At 36.8% G+C, this 18,325-nt stretch overlaps 1 protein-coding gene across 4 annotated transcripts in view; it reads left to right on the top strand.

The window, feature by feature from the left end:
- The window catches only part of CENPI (centromere protein I), a 52,691-nt gene that overhangs the window by 21,885 nt on the left and 12,481 nt on the right, over positions 1 to 18,325 (top strand). For all 4 annotated transcript variants that reach the window (XM_060086786.1, XM_060086785.1, XM_060086788.1 and 1 more), the window contains exons 6-15: positions 4,184 to 4,232; positions 4,498 to 4,544; positions 8,748 to 8,837; positions 9,184 to 9,306; positions 9,542 to 9,709; positions 9,859 to 9,979; positions 11,116 to 11,207; positions 13,095 to 13,212; positions 13,297 to 13,361; positions 16,634 to 16,725. In XM_060086786.1, coding sequence (XP_059942769.1) covers positions 4,184 to 4,232; positions 4,498 to 4,544; positions 8,748 to 8,837; positions 9,184 to 9,306; positions 9,542 to 9,709; positions 9,859 to 9,979; positions 11,116 to 11,207; positions 13,095 to 13,212; positions 13,297 to 13,361; positions 16,634 to 16,725 — 965 coding nt within the window. The remainder of the gene's footprint in view (positions 1 to 4,183; positions 4,233 to 4,497; positions 4,545 to 8,747; positions 8,838 to 9,183; positions 9,307 to 9,541; positions 9,710 to 9,858; positions 9,980 to 11,115; positions 11,208 to 13,094; positions 13,213 to 13,296; positions 13,362 to 16,633; positions 16,726 to 18,325) is intronic.

Here is an 18,325-nt window from a genome sequence, read left to right as displayed (position 1 = left end):
CATTCTTGGTTGGAAATTACACATTCTGTGTGTGTTGTTTTAGCTGTTATTGTACCTATTTTAACATGCATATATAGTGTAAAATGTAACACAGTGTCATCCTTCTTACTGTTTTTCTTTTGTTTGGAAAATGTAGTTATTTTTCATAAAATATGTCATCTAGCATATAATGGGTTTATTATTTTTTAATGAATGAATAACTTTATAATGTTCTCAGTTTAAATTTTTAATGTTTTTTTCTTAAAGTCTAAAGGTAACTAATATCTTTACCTTCATCTTGAATGATACAAGGACCTTAGAATGCTTTAACTCTGATCACACCCCTCCCAGATTATATGCTATTATCTGGTTTTAGTTCTGGCTCTTTCTTCTCCATCCTCCTCCACATACACATACAGTAGACATTATTATTTTCTTCACAGTTGGTGTTTGTTTAGATTTGCCCACATATTTGCTAATATCTTTGCTCATCATTTGTTTTTGCATCTCAGACCTTCAATCGAGCTCATTTTCTAGAATATTCTTTCAGTAGAATCTTTGATGGTAAACTCTGTCTTTGCCTAAAGATATCTTTACTATGCCCTTGCTCTTGAAAATTGGTTCTGCTGTGTGTAGAACTCTAGGGTGACAGTGAAATTCTCTCAGGACATTGACAATATTGCACTGGCACCTCCTTTCCATTGTTGTCAAATCAGTCTAATTGTAGTATGTCATTTCTTTTCTCACTGGATACTTTTTAAAACAGCTTTGTTGAGATGTAACTCCCATACCATACAGTCCACTCAAAGTAAAATCCACTGGTTTATAGTATGTTCACAGATATGTGCAACCATGAACAGAGTCAGTTTTAGAACATTTTCATCACCTCAAAAATCTCATACCCCTTGGGAAACCAAAAAATTCGTGTGCCTTGCTTTATTGTGACATTCTTTCACTTTATTTAAAAAAACCCTCATACCTTTTAGCTATCACCCCCATCTTCCTATTTAGAGGCTATTAAGCAACTCTTAATCTATTTTGTGTCTTTAGAGATTTGCCTATTCTGGACATTTCACATAAATGGAATCATACAATATGGGGTCTTTTTTTCGTTTTCTTTTCTTTTTTTTTTTGGCTGCCCTGCGCAGCATGCAGGATCCTAGTTCCCCACCAGAGATCAAACCCGGACCCCCTGCAGTGGAAGCATGGAGTCTTAACCACTGGACTGCCAGGGAAGTCCCTAATATGGGGTCTTTTTTGACTGGCTTCTTTTACTTAGCATAATGCTTTCAAGATTCAGCCATGTTGTCAGCATGTATTAGTACTTCATTCTTTTAACCTGTTATGTTTTTTCCATAACATAAAATTTACCATTTTAACTATTTTAAGTGTTATTAATTGTTATAAATTTTTAAGTGTTATTAATTTTGTGTTATTAATTGCATTCATAATGTTGTGCAACCATCACTGCTATCTATTTTCAAAACTTTTGTATTACCATAAACAGAAACTCTCTAGCCAGTAAGCAATAACTCCCCATTCCTCCTCCACCCAGCCCCTGGGAACCTCTAATCTACTTTCTGTCTATGAATTTGCCTATTCTAGGTGCCTCATATAAGTGGAATCATCCAGTATTTGTCCTTTTGTGTCTGGCTTCTTTCACTTAGCGTGTCTTCAAAGCCCATCCACGTTATAGCATGTGTCAGAACTTCATTTTTATGGCTAAATAGTATTCCATTGTATGTTTATACCACATTTTGTTTATCCATTATCTGTTGATGAACCCTTGGGTTGTTTCTACCTTTTGGCTAACATGAATAATGCTTCAGTAAACGTTGGCATGCAAGTCCCTGCTTAGAACTCTTTTGGATACATACTTAGGAGTTCTTCCAGGCATGGACTGAGCCTCTTATAACCCAGGTATTGAGTATTGTAAGCTTCATAATAGCAGACCTTTTTGTCTGTTTTATCCACTGCTTAATAAGTACTTGTTTCATGAGTGAATGAATGAATAGGAACTATTCATAAATGTTTGTCAAATAATTGCAATATACTTGAGTAGTTTTCATGATGCTGACTAGAGAGTTTCTTGCTCAGAATGGCAGGGGGGAAGGGGGCCTGCTTTTTTTCTTTTTCTTTTCTTTTTTTCTATCTTTTAAAAAATACTTACTGAAGTATACATACACAGAATTACTTATAAGTGATCAACTCAATTAATTTTTATAAACCAAACATATTTGTATAAATATCATCCAGATCAAGAAATAGGGATCCTAACTTTCAAAAGCATTAAAAGTCACAACTTGGCAGGCGCCTCACTCTGTAGTGACTGAGATGTGGTGGTTAACTATTTGCCAGAAAAGCAATTGTAAAGTCTTAGATGCACATGAATTTTTCCTTTCTAGATGTGATTAAAGGAGAATGTCAGATAGAATGCTGGGGCCTAGGGTGGCACTCGTTTCATACCCAACATGATAAACAGTATTGCTAATGGTTCATATCCTAGGGATGTGAGGCAGTGAGTTTTTTGTTTGTTTGTTTGTTTTACTGAAAGTTACTATATTTTGTGTACAATGTGGCAGACTTGGTCATAACATGTATTCTTCCCTTAAAAACAAGATCCTATATATAAATCCATGCTTATTACAAGTATGTTCAGTCTTTATCAGCCCATTTCTAAGTAAAGGAGTGGCAATATGGAATGCTGTACTTCAAAGTTTAGAATCAAGACTACTAAAATATGAATTTGTTTAAAGAAAATCTTTGCTTTTGTTGCCTTCTCTAGTCCTATTTAATAATTTACTTTTTCAATTTCCTAACATCTAAAGCAGGTATTGGCAATTTTTTTCTTAAAGGACCAGGTAGTAAATATTTAGGTTTGAGTGCCATACTGTCTGTCACAAGTACTCACTCTGCTTGTGTAGTGCAAAAGCAGCTACAGACAATAAATACATAAATGAATGACTGTGTTCCAATAAAACTTTATTCACAATAACCAGCAGTGGGCTGGATTTGACCCACAGGTTGTTGTTTACCCATCCCTCCAATAGAGTATTATTTCCTTGTCTGATAAAAAGATATTCTTAATTTAATGAACTCTAATTTATTGGGTTTTTTTATGTTTTATTTTATGGTTATCATTTTTTTTTAATGAAAGAAAAACACTGCCACCCTCTGGTCCTGAAGATATTCTACTCCATTTTTCTTCTAGAACAGGTATCAGCAAACTTTTCCTGTAAAGGGCCAGATAGTGAATATCTTAGGCTTTGCAGGCCACTCAGTCTGTGTCACAACTGCTCAGCTCTGCTGTTGTAGTGAGAAAGAAGCCATGGCCAATACATAAATGAGGGACTGCAGCTATGTTCCAGTAAAGCTTGATTTGCAAAAACAGGTGGACTGTAGTTTGCTGACCCCTGATCTAGAATAAAACCTCAACAAATGGACGCTCAAAATGAAGTGGTGTAAGGGAACCAAGGAATCATTTAGTAGTTTAACAAATTTATTATGTGATATTTGCCAAACTGAGGGCTAAATGATTAATTAAATTCTGGTATATCCACTCACTGGAATATTAAGATCATTGAAAATGATCGTTTTGAAGACCAAGTAACATGGGAAAATACTTTTAAGTGGGAAATCAGGATAAAAATTGTAAGTTTGTATCTTAATAAATATGGACCTACTAGAAGGAATACATGAATTTTTGTTAGGTAGAAGAATCTTTTTCTGGTTTTCATATTGCATTGTCGTTGTATTCCAAAAATAACTTTTAAAATGGCATAAAGGGATGCCAATTAAAACTATTGTTTTTTGGGGTTTTTTTTGTGTGTGTGTTACACGGGCCTCTCACTGTTGTGGCCTCTCCCGTTGTGGAGCACAGGCTCCGGACACGCAGGCTCAGTGGCCATGGCTCACGGGCCCAGCCGCTCCGCAGCATGTGGGATCTTCCCCGACTGGGGCACGAACCCGTGTCCCCTGCATGGGCAGGCGGACTCTCAACCACTGTGCCACCAGGGAAGCCCAAAACTATTGTATTTTTTATCACTACTATGTAGTATGAAAAAGAGAAGCTTTGTAAAACTATTGTTCAATGAAGTCCCGAAGCCTTTTTTCTTAGTATAAGATTGACATTTGAGGAAAATGCATTGCTGCTCTGTTCAAGATATATTGTCATTTTTTTCTTTTCTTTTTTTTATTTTGACAGTGCCCTTATGTCTGCCATTTGTTGTATTTACTTACCAAAAAAGAGAATGGTGAGTATTTTCATTCCAATTGTATTACATTCACTCTGTAGAATTAGCATTTGTATCAGCCTTTATAAAGTTAACTGTTAGCATTAGTTCTATGACAGGGTTTTGTGGGATTCCTTTTTAGTACTTTTATCTAAGAGCATCCGCTTAATGGCTTAATTGAACAGGGTAATTATATTCTTGATGTGTTGTAAGGAGAAGCTACCTGAACAAGGTTTCTTTTTATCCTGAACCACAGACTAGTAATTCTTTTCTTTACCTTTTCTAGTCAAACCATTTCGTGTGAGAAAACTGCTTGATCTTCAGGCCAAAATGGTGAGTACTGAAAAGACCTAAGACTGGCCAGTGTACTCTGTGCTAGGTACCGAGCTAGGCTTTGGGGATGTAAAATCGAATGAGTCATTACCTTCAAGGAACTTAATTGCCTGGGGAGCTCAGTCAACAAAAGAAAAAATCAGAATCAGACTGGGGTCAAGGAGGAGTGGTGATGGTGAGTCGAATTTAACTAGGCCAAGAAAGAAGAGAAGGGCACTCTTGGCAGAGGGAACAGCATGAGCAAAGCCAGGTCGATACCAAATAGCAGAAACCGTTTACGGAACTAGGTTGGTATGGCTGGAAAATAAGTGTTAGGGAGTAGTCAAAAATGACTATTTTATTAAAGTGACTAGCTTATTTATTCTGTGGCTGTGACCTAGGAAAGCATTCTTTTCTGGATACTTAAACTTCAGTATATTCCCTGACTATTATCTCTTGTCCTTACAGCTCTCTTGCATTGTTATTTCCACTATACCTGCCAGGTAACAGAAGTCTGTGAAGCTTTGGGTGTAAAACAATAGGAAGTTGCAGTGCCTATGCCTAACTGTTGAAACCTGCGTAACCTATGTAGAGACATTCAAATTTCATGAAAAACACAAACACATGCACACATGTGTGCTTCTCCATTGTGAGGTTTCCTGTTGGTCAATGATTGTTCTTGTTTTATAGCTTCCTATTTGGGCTCTCTGGGTGCAATATCTTCTCGTAGCTCTCTGAGGATAGTAATGATAATGTTTTTGTCCAAATTTAATTTTATTTCACATTAATAGAAATTATGAAAAAGATGTACATTTTTCCATGTTAACAGCAAAACAATTCAATGGAATAAGAAAATCTTACCATAAATAAGATCTTGTTGATTTGTATTAACTGAGACAAGTATATGTTCAAGTTAAAAAAATGACTCAGTACAGTGTCTAAAAATTTTTAACCCAGACATTAAATATATGGCTTCATTATTAATATTCTATATAGTACGTTACTAAATTACCCCATTATCAATGCCTATTTATAAAGATGCATTCATAAAATTGTTTTGATAAGCTGGATTTTGGTGACTTTGATCACATCCAACAATACCGAGCCTAGAAGACATAGCCATGCTCACATGTAACTGAACATGTAAAATGGTAACAGGCATAATCAGCCCATGTAAGCAAATATATTGGGTACATGAATTTTTGATACCTGCAAAGGCATGTGTCCCCTCTATACGCATCCATGCCCCATAACTTCCCATCATGATGGACACAGAACAGAGAAATTGTCTTTCTGGTGGCAAGCATGAATGGTGGGAAGTGGAGCAGGCATGTTGTTATCTTATATGCACCAGGCCCTTTGAGAGCAGTCTTTGGAAAAAGAAGGGAGAGTTAGGTCTCGTGTTCAAGGTTGGTAAGGGTGGTTTCTGGGATTCTCCCTCTACCAGGCATGAACCTGTGTGATTTGGGCTGATTTTTTTTTCCTGTTCTCAGCTTTGTCTCTGTTTCCTCAGAGTTCTTTTCTTGTTTGTTTGGTATTTCATGGTAGAGGCTTTTCTCAAATACCTGGTAAACCTTGTTTGCCCATATTTAATAATAAAGCACTAAAATGGTCATTGGAAACTTGTGTACGTGAGCAGGACTTGTTCTTTGTAGGATCTTTATATTTCATTGGGAAATTCCCCAGATGATGGTGTCACTTTTCCTAAGAAATTTTCCTGGGGACTTCCCTGGTGGCACAGTGGTTAAGAATCTGCCTGCCAGTGCAGGGGACACGGGTTCAAGCCCTGGTCTGGGAAGATCCCACATGCCATGGAGCAACTAAGCCCGTGTGCCACAACTACTGAGCCCACGAGCCTAGAGCCTGTGCACCGCAACAAAGAGTAGCCCCTGATCACCTCAACTAGAGAAAGCCCACGTGCAGCAACGAAAACCCAATGCAGCCAAAAAATAAATAAATAAATAAATAAAATTTAAAAAAATCTCCTGTTTCCTGACTAGGGGTTGTATTAGTCAGGCTTCTCCAGAGAAACAGAACCACTAGGATGTGTGTATATATAGAGAAAAATTTTTAAAGGGATTGGCTCACATGATTATAGAGACTCATAAGTCCAACATCTGCAGGGTGGGCCTGCAGGCTGGAGATCCAGGAGAGCTGATGTTCCAGTTTGAATTCATCGGCAGTCAGCAGTCTGGTGGAGAATACTCTCTTGCTTGGGGGAGCTGGTCTTTTTGTTCTGTATAGGCCTTCAACTGATTGAGTGAGGCCCACCCACATTATGGTGGGTAGTCTGCTTTACTCAAGAGTCCACCCATTTAAATGTTAATCTCATCAGAAACACCCAGAACATTTGATTTGGGCACCCCATGACCCAGCAAAGTTGACATATAAAATTACTTGCCACAGGGCTATAAACCTGGCTACTAGCACTCTGGGACTTAAGCAGTAGAAAAGATTGGGGAAAGGTTCTGGTACACTCCCTCAGTTCTGCAAACTGTATGAGTCCAGCTTTTATCTTCAGTGAGTAAAACCCTGATGTTTGCCAGTGTAGTGAAAGAATTTGGGGTTCTAACTGCTTCTTATGTAGGCTTTCAACCAGTCCTTCTGTTTTTCAGCCCTCTTGCACCTCCACTTTTCAGAGGTATCTGATCCCTCAAATTCCTGAGCCTTTCTGGGAGTTCTCAAGCATGAATCTGCTGCTTTTGAGGCTTTTTCTGTTGCTGCCTTAGCTTTCATTTTCTCTATTCTGCTAAGTTGGTTATTGTTTGTGCATCTTCATTTGAGGTTCCAAAATCTTGTTGAGATCTCACATGTGCTATCGTTTGCCTTCTTGTTCTCTTTGAACTTGTGCTTTATGCCTTTTTCCGTTCCTTTACTTTTTAGTGGGGCTTTATGAGGACCCAGAATTAAACATGTATGTTAAGTATGCCATGTTTAACTGGAAGTCTCTCTCTCTTTCTTTTAAGAAAGTGTTAACTTTTTAACAATAAAGATAGGTTTAGTTAACTAGACAATAAGTTCTAAAGGTCTCTCCACTCCTAAGTATTTGCTCTTTCAAAAACATTCCAACTCAAAGCAAACACTCTGATACTAATTGATAATGAGTACAGAGATCAGAAGATATTTCAGCATAGATAGCCTGGGTCATTTTGGTTTTGTTATCATAAATTTAATTTCAGGAAGCTATTATAAAATAAGAATACTGTATTTCTAATCCCCATTTTCTGCCTTCCTTATTTTGTATAGTACTTGATTCAACAAAATAGTAATATAATAAAACAGTTGGGTTTCTTCCTTGGAATTTTAGTGGTATGCTTCCTCGGGATAGCCAGATATATCAAACACAGGTATCCAGCAGTAAGGACTTCTGTCATAAAATTAATGTTTTTGTAAAGACTTTTTCAGTTTTATCAAGCTGTTTGGCTTCTGCATACCAATTGTTAGATATCCTAGTGAATTTTCCAGGAATCATGATGCTAAGGTATTAATATTTCCTTTGCTCTGTTTTCTTGGCTTTCTTTTTTGTCCTTCCACCTTCCTGTCTAAATGAAGAATGAGTAAACTTTGAGTCCTGAGTATTATACCAGTGAGAGTAAGCCATGCTAGCAGATATGACTGGTAAGCCTAAGGCACGGGCAGAGAAGAAGAGAGAAAATATAAGGAAGAAGTAAAATATGGAAAAAGGTCATAAAAGAGAAGATGACAAGTTGGCGAGGGTTGCTTTATGATAGTTGATTTAAATGTTTGAGTTTCTGCAGGAATAAAGACACAGACCTACTTGAGAATGGACTTGAGGATATGGGGAGGGGGAAGGGTAAGCTGTGACAAAGTGAAAGAGAGGCATGGACATATATACGCTACCAAACGTAAGGTAGATAGATAGTGGGAAGCAGCCGCAGAGCACAGGGAGATCAGCTGGGTGCTTTGTGACCGCCTGGAGGGGTGGGATAGGGAGGGTGGGAGGGAGGGAGACGCAAGAGGGAAGGGATGTGGGAACAGATGTATATGTATGACTGATTCGCTTTGTTATAAAGCAGAAACTAATAAAAATAAATAAATAAATGTTTGAGTTTCTGTTCCTTGATTTTCTATAGCATCTTCCTATAGCTATATCACGTAATAAAATTAGGGTCTGAATATATGTTTAATCTTTTTATTCTTTTGTTACTTTTTTTTTCTTACTGGCCACAAAATTGAAAATTGAAAACTCTTATTTTTTTTCAGGGAATGCAGCCTCATCTCCAGGCTTTGTTGTCACTATATAAATTCTTTGTTCCTACTTTGATTTCTTTATCTTTGCCTATGAGGAAGAAGGTAAGGGATTAAGGAGCAGTAAGTCATACTGAGATAGAAATATGTTGTTTTGAGTAAGTTAATTTATAGATTTGGACTAAAATGTTTATAGCATACTGTTTTAAGATCTAATATTGTGGCGCTGTTTCTGAGTTTTTTTAGGGATTAGCACTTCGTTTTGATTCCATTCAATATATTCCATTCAATGTAATAGATTCCTGATTAGACAAAAAAAAATTTTAATGGATTTGCATGGGTGTAAAATATTTCATAATTAATATACTTTCAATTAATGAAGAGTTTTAGGTTTTATGCTGCTCCGACTTATGGATACCTCCTCTCATGTACTTTACATTCAATTTTATAGATCTATTTTAAGAATTCAGAGAATCTGTGGAAGACAGCTCTACTTGCTGTGAGGCAAAGGAATCAGGGACTTCCTCCAGAACCTCTAAAGTTGATGTTAGCTAATGTCCATCCTATAAAAAGAGTAAGTATCTAAAACCCCGAGTGACTTGCACAGTCTTCTTTTATTAAATTCAAACAATAACCATTCAGATGTTGGAAGAGATTATAGATATTTAAGTACATTTTAATTACCCAGTATTCTATGCAAACTATATTCAGACTCCATTCATTAAACCACCTTAACAAGTGCTTTTACATTTATAGTTTGTAATCTGCTTAGTCCATTGATAGATTGTTTTATTATCTTTCTTTTTTAGAAATGGAATTCTCACTCAGTTATACCAGTGCTAAATTCCCGTAACTACAGTAAAGAAAGTGGGAAAAAGGGGATGAATCTTTCTGATTATTTCAGTAGCAATGGATCATTTCCACTGGAACAGCTTAAAAGCTTCCCTCAACTCTTACAGAACATCCATTGCTTAGAGGTATGTGACTGGACCATGTGCTTATTTGCATTTTCCATTTGATCTTCATGGCCTTTATTTTTGTTATATATTTCCTATCTGATGATTTCCTTGTTGCTCTGATCTCCTTTTTATATACTTACAGTTGACCGATTGTTCTGTCTTTGCAGCTGCCTTCTCAGATGGGCGCAGTGCTGAACAACTCTCTGCTACTACACTATATTAACTGTGTCAGAGATGAGTCAGTCTTACTGAGGCTCTATCACTGGTTGAGTCAAACATTACAAGAAGGTAAAAATTGATACTTAGAAGTGTTAGATGAATGAAGAAGGAATAAGATGGTTTACAAATGGGTTTCTTTTAAAAGGGTGCCAACTTCTAGACAGGAGGAGCCTTCATATGCTGTAATTATTTTTCCGGTAATCATGTATTCAGAGCCTGAATGCTGCTGTTGTTGTAATTTTAAGGGGTAGTAAGAAAGGAGGTGTATTGTTAAGGAAACACTGCTGGATGGCCACCAAAACTCACTGGGTGGCTCCACTTTGATGACTGTCACAGTCCAAGGCCTCTTCATCTTTGTATGTTCAGAAACTTGCTGTTAAGCCCCCAGAACTATCAGATTAATGCTAACCAAACTCAGAGCCTGTTGTGTAAGCCAGAATGTCAACTTTTTATTTCATAGTAGAAGTAATTCTTTCTGGTGACCAAAATGTTCATGTTTGCCGACTAGAATAGCTCCTCTCTGCTATCAATATATATGGGGGCCACATTAGTCATCAGAAAGTTTCTTAATTATAGAACTGAAGGAAAAGCCAGTGAGGGAGTTTTTCATCCAGGCCATAGTAAAGCCTGATCATTTCATTCCTCCAAGGAGGTCGATTTCTCTAAACGTAGTATTGAGTTCACCAGATTATTTCTTTCCTGGATAAGTAAATCCCGACTCTTCAGGTGTTTAAGGTCAGTTTTAGTCGGTTCCAGGATAACTCTCCTTTTCCTACTCAGTCTTTCTTTACATAGGATATGATAACAGTTTGTTAGATTTCCACTAACTAAAGTTCTGGCACCCTTAGATTACCCCCAGCTCACTCTAATTGAAGTTTAGGCATTCTCAAACTTTTAATTCAAACACTTATAGTCTTTTGGATTACTGTGTGGCATAAAGCTAATCACATTCATTATATGTGACATTTACTAGTTTATTTTTTCACTGTAAGCTTTTCCCCTATATTACCAAGTTCTTGAGAAACATCACACTATCACTTCCACATATATATTATAGTTTCCAGTGTGAGTTGGCTAGGATGTATGAGACAGATAACTTGTTTATATTTGTCATTTATTTGTCACTTTAGAGTTGTAGTGGTTATGTTTTGTGTAGTTTTTACTGTTGTGCAACCGGAGCATTATGTTTAATATTTTCGTTCCAGAATGTATTTGGTACAAGGTGAATAATTATGAACATGGAAAAGAATTTCCCAACTTCCTGGACACTATCCTCAAGGCAGAATGCTTCTTACAAGTAAGATTCTGCTTGTTTCCTACACACTTCACCATTAAAAAAAAAAACTATATATATGTTTATTTATTTATTTATTGGGCTGCGCTGGGTCTTAGTTGCAGCATGTGGGATCTTTAGTTGTGGCATGCGAACTCTTAGTTGAGGCATGTAGGATCTAGTTCCCTGAGGAACCAGATTGAACCCAGGGATCGAACCCAGGGATCAAACCCAGGCCCCCTGCATTGGGAGCGTGGAGTCTCAGCCACTGGACTACCAGGGAAGTCCCACCACTTCTTAATTTATTTAGATATCCATTAAAAACCTTTTCTTTAGTGCTTGACGTCTTTTGTAAACAATATTTATTCAATTCAAAATTCATGATAAATAGAGCCAAGTTGCACTGTCGTTTATCTTTGTACTGTTGGATTTGAAGAAAGAATTTGTTAAATTATGCAAATAAGAGAGAAAGTTCTAAGGAATTCCCTAGCTGTCCAGTGGTTAGGACTCCAGTGCTCTCACTGCCGAGGGCCTGGGTTCAATCCCTGGTCAGGGAACTAAAATCCCGTGAGCCCCCCATCCCCCCAAAAAAGAGAGAAAGGTCTATAATTTAAGAGAACAAACTGAAGATGTAATTGAATGCATTAAATTAATTGAATTAGCCAGTAAGATAAAGCTCATAGGGTCACTACTTGTGTCCTTATAATCAACAAACATTTTTTGATTGTCGAATATGTTCCAGCCAATTAATTATTTGGCCTGGGTAACCCTGAGTTGTACTTTTAAGCTGCCACTCAGGTATCAGCACCATCAAGAAGCCTTTACTCAGTCTGGGTTAGATGTTTGTTCTACATACTTCCTTAGCTCTCTGTGTTTACCTGTATCGTGGTACTTTCAGCATCTGTTTTTCCACACATTATGAGCTCTGGACAGGTGGGAACCATGTCTAACTTTTCTTCATGTATGGGTGTTCAACTTGGTACCTGATACAAAAGAGATTCTCAATAAATGTTTGTTGAATAAATCTTAAAGGTTTGGTGTGAAACCATTGAATTAGAAGTTGGGTGTGGATAACGGTGGTGAGGATAAAAGGATGAATTTAGGTCGATTTTTTAGATTTCCTGCTTGGGAGGATGATGATGGGAATATAAGAAAAGCAGGCTAGGAAGGAAAGATATACTTGATTTGAAAGATGCCTGTGGCATATCTAAGAGGTCCAGTAGGCAGTTAGATAATGAGTCTAGAGCTCAGGAATGAGATTTGGGCTAGAGATTCAGAAATTTAGGATATCCTCATGATATAGGTGGTGGTTTTAGCTATGTTATAGATGTGATTGTCCAGAGAATTCATGTCATGAAAAGAAGGTCCAGAATAGAGTCCTGGTGCATGCCACTATTTAAGGCTCAGGACGGCAAAGTTAAAAGGGAAAACCCTGGATCTTCACTCTGGTAAAAACAGAGGCAGCCTAGAGATTCAGGCCTCTCCGGATGGTGCTGCCCAGAGTTTGGGTTTGGTCTATGGCCCCTAATGAAATTCCAGCCTTATTATACACTGTATAATAAGTGTATACATTGTATACACTCTATTGACTATCATGTACTCCAAAATAATACAATTTCATTTATCTTTAAAAATATTCCATAACTTGACTTCTTACCTTCTTTTCCAATTGGTAAAGTTTTATGGTGTTTGAAAACTATGTAGATAAAGATGGTAATGTATCCAAATATTAATCATCTGATCCTTTTTATGAGAAAGTCTGGCACCTAATCCAAGGCTTTTAATTATATTTATGACAAAAAACATTAGTCTAAGGGTAAAACAACTATAGCACAAAGTAAATTGGTTGTTTCAAGAGTAATTATGACTGAAGAGTTCCATGCAAGGTTTTACTATCAACTTGTGTTACAGGAGGGGTTTTATTCCTGTGAAGCATTCCTGTATAAGAGCCTTCCTCTCTGGGATGGCCTCTGTTGTCGATCACAGTTCCTTCAACTTGTGAGCTGGATTCCTTTTAGTAGCTTCTCTGGTATGTATCACGAAAATTTGGAGTCATTTAATTCAATGTAATATTAATTAAAAGGATTGAATAACTTTTTTTTATTATTTTTAGAGGTGAAACCACTTCTTTTTGACCACCTATCACGGCTCTTCTTTACATCAACTATTTATTTCAAGGTAAAAAAAAATTGTCTTGCTTAGATTCAATAGGAAATATTAGTCTGTGGCTGGTGGTACACAGTTTCAAACCCACACTATAGCAGTGTTTTGTAACAGGAGTTGCTTGGACCTGGACTTGAGGTGCTGCATCATTCAAATCAAAGTTAATGTGTAGAATCTTCTGTTTTTAAGGTTTTGTTACATGTAATTTTCCTGAACTGTAACAGATGACAAAGTGAATGAACAGGTGGCAAATGAGTATTAATAAAAACAAACTGGGAAATAACTTAAGCATACTTAGTTTGATTGTTGTGGTTGATAATTCTGTAGATACACTTATTCATTTCTCAAATGTGTATTGAGCACCCACTATGTGTTATAATATAGTCATTTTCTGCTAATAAAATTGTTCTAGCCTTATATAATAAAATTAAAAGTTGTTACTGTTTTGCGGTGTGCTCCAAAAAAAAAAAAACCACTGTGGCTTCCAGGACTAAGTTTGAGAGCCACTTTCTTATAGAATGGTTATTCCTTTTCTAAAAGAGTGACAATATAAGGAATGTTTCTTTTATAACTTTTTTTCACCTTAAATCACTTACTGTTCGCCACATTTACAGGAAAAATATATTGTCCTGGTTAGTGTTTGTCATAATCAAGTGGTACTTTATAATTACCTATCACATTAACTTGGATTCAAGTTTTATTTATATTATTTGTAACTTTCTACCTTACCATGTCATGTCATTCACATGACAATACACACTGCTTCTCCCAGATAACACATTTTCAGAGACTTCATTTTGCAATTTTCTGTGATTCTCTTCTGATCTTCTATTCAGTTATTCTTTATTTCTTCTCTTATTCCACCAATCTAGAGCTCTATTTATCTGTAAATATTAGGTTAAACCATATGAATAGATTTAACCTAATAGGTCAAAGATGTTTGACAACTGGCAGTTTCATATGTTCCAGCCTAATAAGTATATATACATTTATACACACATGCATATATTTATATTTGAGAGTGGGGGGTGGGGAGAGGAAGGGAAACAGACAGTAGGCCAAAGACAGAAATCAGGGGAATACTCACTGTTTAATTCTCACTGAAAAGGAGGTGTCTATGAAGGAACCTTTTCAAGAGGTATGAAAAGAACCAGGAGAACAGTAGTGCCAAAGAAACAGAGAGAATACAGGCTATCAAGAAGGAGTGAAGGGATAATGTTGCTACATATCTCAAGAGGGTCCAGAAAGATATGGACCAAAAAAAAGTTTCTTTTGGAATTGATAATACAGAGGTCTTGGCTACCTTTGTGAGCAGGTTCAGTGGAGTGTGGGGGTAAAAACCAAATTGTGGAGGTTGAGGAGTTGATGAGAAATGAAGACAAGACAATAAGTATTGACTGTGTTTCCAAAAGTTTGGCTAAAAAGAACAGGTAGAGAGAGAGAGAGAGAGCTATAGTGGGACTTTGAATCAGGGAAGGTTGTAATTTTCTTTGTCCCCAGAGTGAGAAAAACCTGCACATGTTTATAGATAGGATGCAAGGAGCCAGATGAGAAGAGGGAGAGGTTGAAAATGGGGGAAAGATGAGGGATAATTGACAGTGCAGGGTTTCAGAAAAAGCATGAAGGTATTGGTTTAAGACTAGGTAGAGGGATTTGCTTGAATGGGTGGTAAGAGGTTGAGAGGTACTACTTATTCTCTAAGATTGGGGATGAGGACGTAGAGATAGGTGGACATATAGATATATTTGTACAGTTTGAAAAAAGAGCAAGAAATTGAAATACTTGTGCCTAAAAATGTTAAATTTCTCAAAATAGGAAGTGCATTGTAGGACAGAATTGAGTAGGGGGCTTCAAGATGGTGTTATGTGCTTAGCCATTAAAAAGAATGGGAGAGAGAGACAGCTAATTGAAGAGAAATATAGTAAAAGGATTATTGAGCTTCATTAAGAGCCCAGATGAAGTTGGAGACCAAAACTTAGGAGTGTAGAGCTGTGCTTCTCAACCATTTTTGTTTTAAGCCCATGCCCCCTTCTCATAAACGTAAGAATCTCATGCCTTCCTTTAATGTGGAGGCTGGATGGGGTAGAGTAGGTGAGTGGAGATTTTCTGAATATGTCATAGTAATATCGAATATCTTTTCAAGTGTTAAATTGACACCAAAATAGAAGATTGTTTTAGGTGATTCCAAGGTTGCTTTCAACTTGAACATATTTATAACCTGAATGTGAGGTGTCAATTTCTAAAAAAAAAACATATTTTAAAAATTATTTATTTATCTATTTTTGGCTGTGTTGGGTCTTCGTTGCTGCACATGGGCTTTCTCTAGTTGCTGTGAGCTGGGGCTACTCTTCATTGTGGTGCGCGGGCTTCTCATTGCGGTGGCTTCTCTTGTTGAGGAGCACGGGCTCTAGGCACCTGGGCTTCAGTAGTTGTGTCCCGCAGTCTCTAGAATGCAGGCTCAGTAGTTGAGGTGCACGGACTTAGTTGCCCTGCGGCATGTGGGATCTTCCTGGACCAGGGATCGAACCCGTGTCCCCTGCATTGGCAGGTGGATTCTTAACCACTGTGCCACCAGGGAAGTCCCTAAAAAAATATTAATTGAACTGTGCTATGAAGTAACAGTAAGCATTCTATCACTGGAGATACTCAAATATAAATAGTATCTAGACCATTATTTATTAAGGATATTTAAGAAAGGTTTCCTGTGTTAGGTTTTGGGATGGTATGGATTGCTTTCAAATTTATAGATATTATGATTTATCCTTATAAGTGTTCCAGGCACACTTATTTCAAGACTATATTTTTTGTATGTGAATGAGTCCCTGGGAAATCAAGGCAAGGCCTAGCAAAGGAAAAACTATAGGATTGTTTGTTTTCCACAATCACAGAAGATAAATTTTATGACCAACAAAAGGAGTAAATTGCAGTTGTAGACACAAGGCGAAAAGGGTGGGAAGCTCCTATTTGTAGCAACTTCAAAGGATCTCTGAGGGGAGATAATAAGGGGTGGGTGATGTAATATATGTTATGAATGAATGTAATTTAGAGAAACAAGTGTCTGTTACTCACTGATAAGCTGGGGGCAGGCTTGTAGAGAAAATGGTAAAATAAACTTGTACTTGCATTAATCTGTCTCTTGGTGACTGATTAGGTTGGAGCAGCAGCTATTGGGTTCTGAATTGGATGTGGTTATCTCCACAGTCCCTTCCACCTCTAAGCCTCTGGTTTAGTCTGTTAGTTCTCAGCACTATGGTATGTCTGATGATTTTTTTGTTTTGTGTCCACAGTGTAGTGTTCTTCACTGTCTGAAAGAGCTACTGCAGAATTGGCTGTTGTGGCTTTCTATGGACATCCACATGAAATCTGTGAACAGTCCTCTGTGAGTTATCTTATAACCCTCCATAAGAGTTGATCTCTACAAAACTGTTTGCATATGGAGTTTAATAGTGTGGCATAAAACCTAATTGCTTCATGTAAATGCTTAATTGTACTTTTCTAAAAAAATGTTTTTTGTTACTTTTCACTCTTCCCCACAATCCTGTGAGGAAAGTTAATTTTTTAAGTTTTATTCTATAAGTCAGAAAGCAACCCCCAAGCCTCTGAGTCACTTGCAAGAGTTAATATAGCAAAACATTGGCCAGCTGACGTTAGAACTTGCAACTTTGACTTCCATTCAGTTTAGCTCATTTTATAAAATGTATTCTTGCTTATATGTGAAGTCAATTTTGATGATGGCTAGGAAGATCTGTAATTTTGCTGTACAGATTTTTTTTAATGTTTCTCTGATGTATTTTGCTTATATATGTTAATTTATTTTCACTTTGTAATTAAAAAAGAGCCCTGAATTTCCATTATGTTCATTACTGTTAAATGTGAAACCTCAAAGTGAAAGTAAAAGACTGACTGAATTTCAAGGAACTGCCTGATCAGGTTTTTTTGACTCTTTCTACCTAGAGTCTTTTGCTTCTCCTGTATTCTTTTTTAACATTATTTTTTTTTATATTATAGAAAATTACAAACATATTCAAAAGTAGAGAAAATAGTACAATTGTTACCCTTATGTACGCATCACCCGGCTTCAACAGTTACCAACTCATGGTTAACTTTTTTTCATCTATAACACCCCTCACTTTCCTCCTCCTTTGTACTAGATATTTTTTAAGCAAAACCCAGACATCATTTCAGCTGTTGAAAAATGATACCAGTATAACACCTAAAAAATTAATAGTTCTTAATATGTTCAAATATCTAATGGATGTTCAAATTCCCTGTATTATCAGTCACATTCTTACTTTATAAGATAAGGAGCCCTTAGCTCCAACTACAAGTAGCTGGTGGTTGGCTTAGTTAGATTAGCCCAGGTCTATTTTTCTATATGTTCTTTTCCGTTTAGTTATCTCCTACTTTGTTAGGAGAATAGAAGCTTCTTGGGAGTTGCCTGGAAACTTTTTAATTCTTCATATTCATTATTGCAGTGCTTCCATATATCGTGTATATCTGATCACTTTTAGAAGGAAATAGAGCATTAGTGAGTAGTGAAAATATCTTGTAAAGCATTGCTTCTCAAAGTGTGGTCCCTGGACCAGCAGCATCAGCATCTCCGGGGGTCCTGTAGAGATACAAATTCTCAGGTACTACCCTAGACCTACTGAAGTAAACTCTGGAGGTAGAGCCCAGTAATCTGTGTTTTAACAAATGCTTCCATAATTTTGGTGCAAGCTAAAGTTTGAGAACTACTATCATAAAGAAATTTCGTTTGAATAGTTAACCTCTCCAAACACCTCAATTCTATTAAGAATAGTATGTTTGCATTTATAATCTTTGGCCAACTTGCAATGTAAGTCTTAGGTACCCTAATACAGGTGCTTTATAATTTCTATATTTTCTTTCTAAAAATCCTAGGATCCTTTTTAATTAGTGTCATAAATTTTGAGAGGGCACTTACAAAGGGGCTCTGCTTTCTAAAATTCTTAAAACAA

Source organism: Mesoplodon densirostris, chromosome X (genome assembly GCF_025265405.1).
Source record: "Mesoplodon densirostris isolate mMesDen1 chromosome X, mMesDen1 primary haplotype, whole genome shotgun sequence".
Taxonomy (NCBI): Eukaryota; Metazoa; Chordata; class Mammalia; order Artiodactyla; family Ziphiidae; genus Mesoplodon; species Mesoplodon densirostris.
This window is presented reverse-complemented; position numbering and strand designations above follow the sequence as displayed.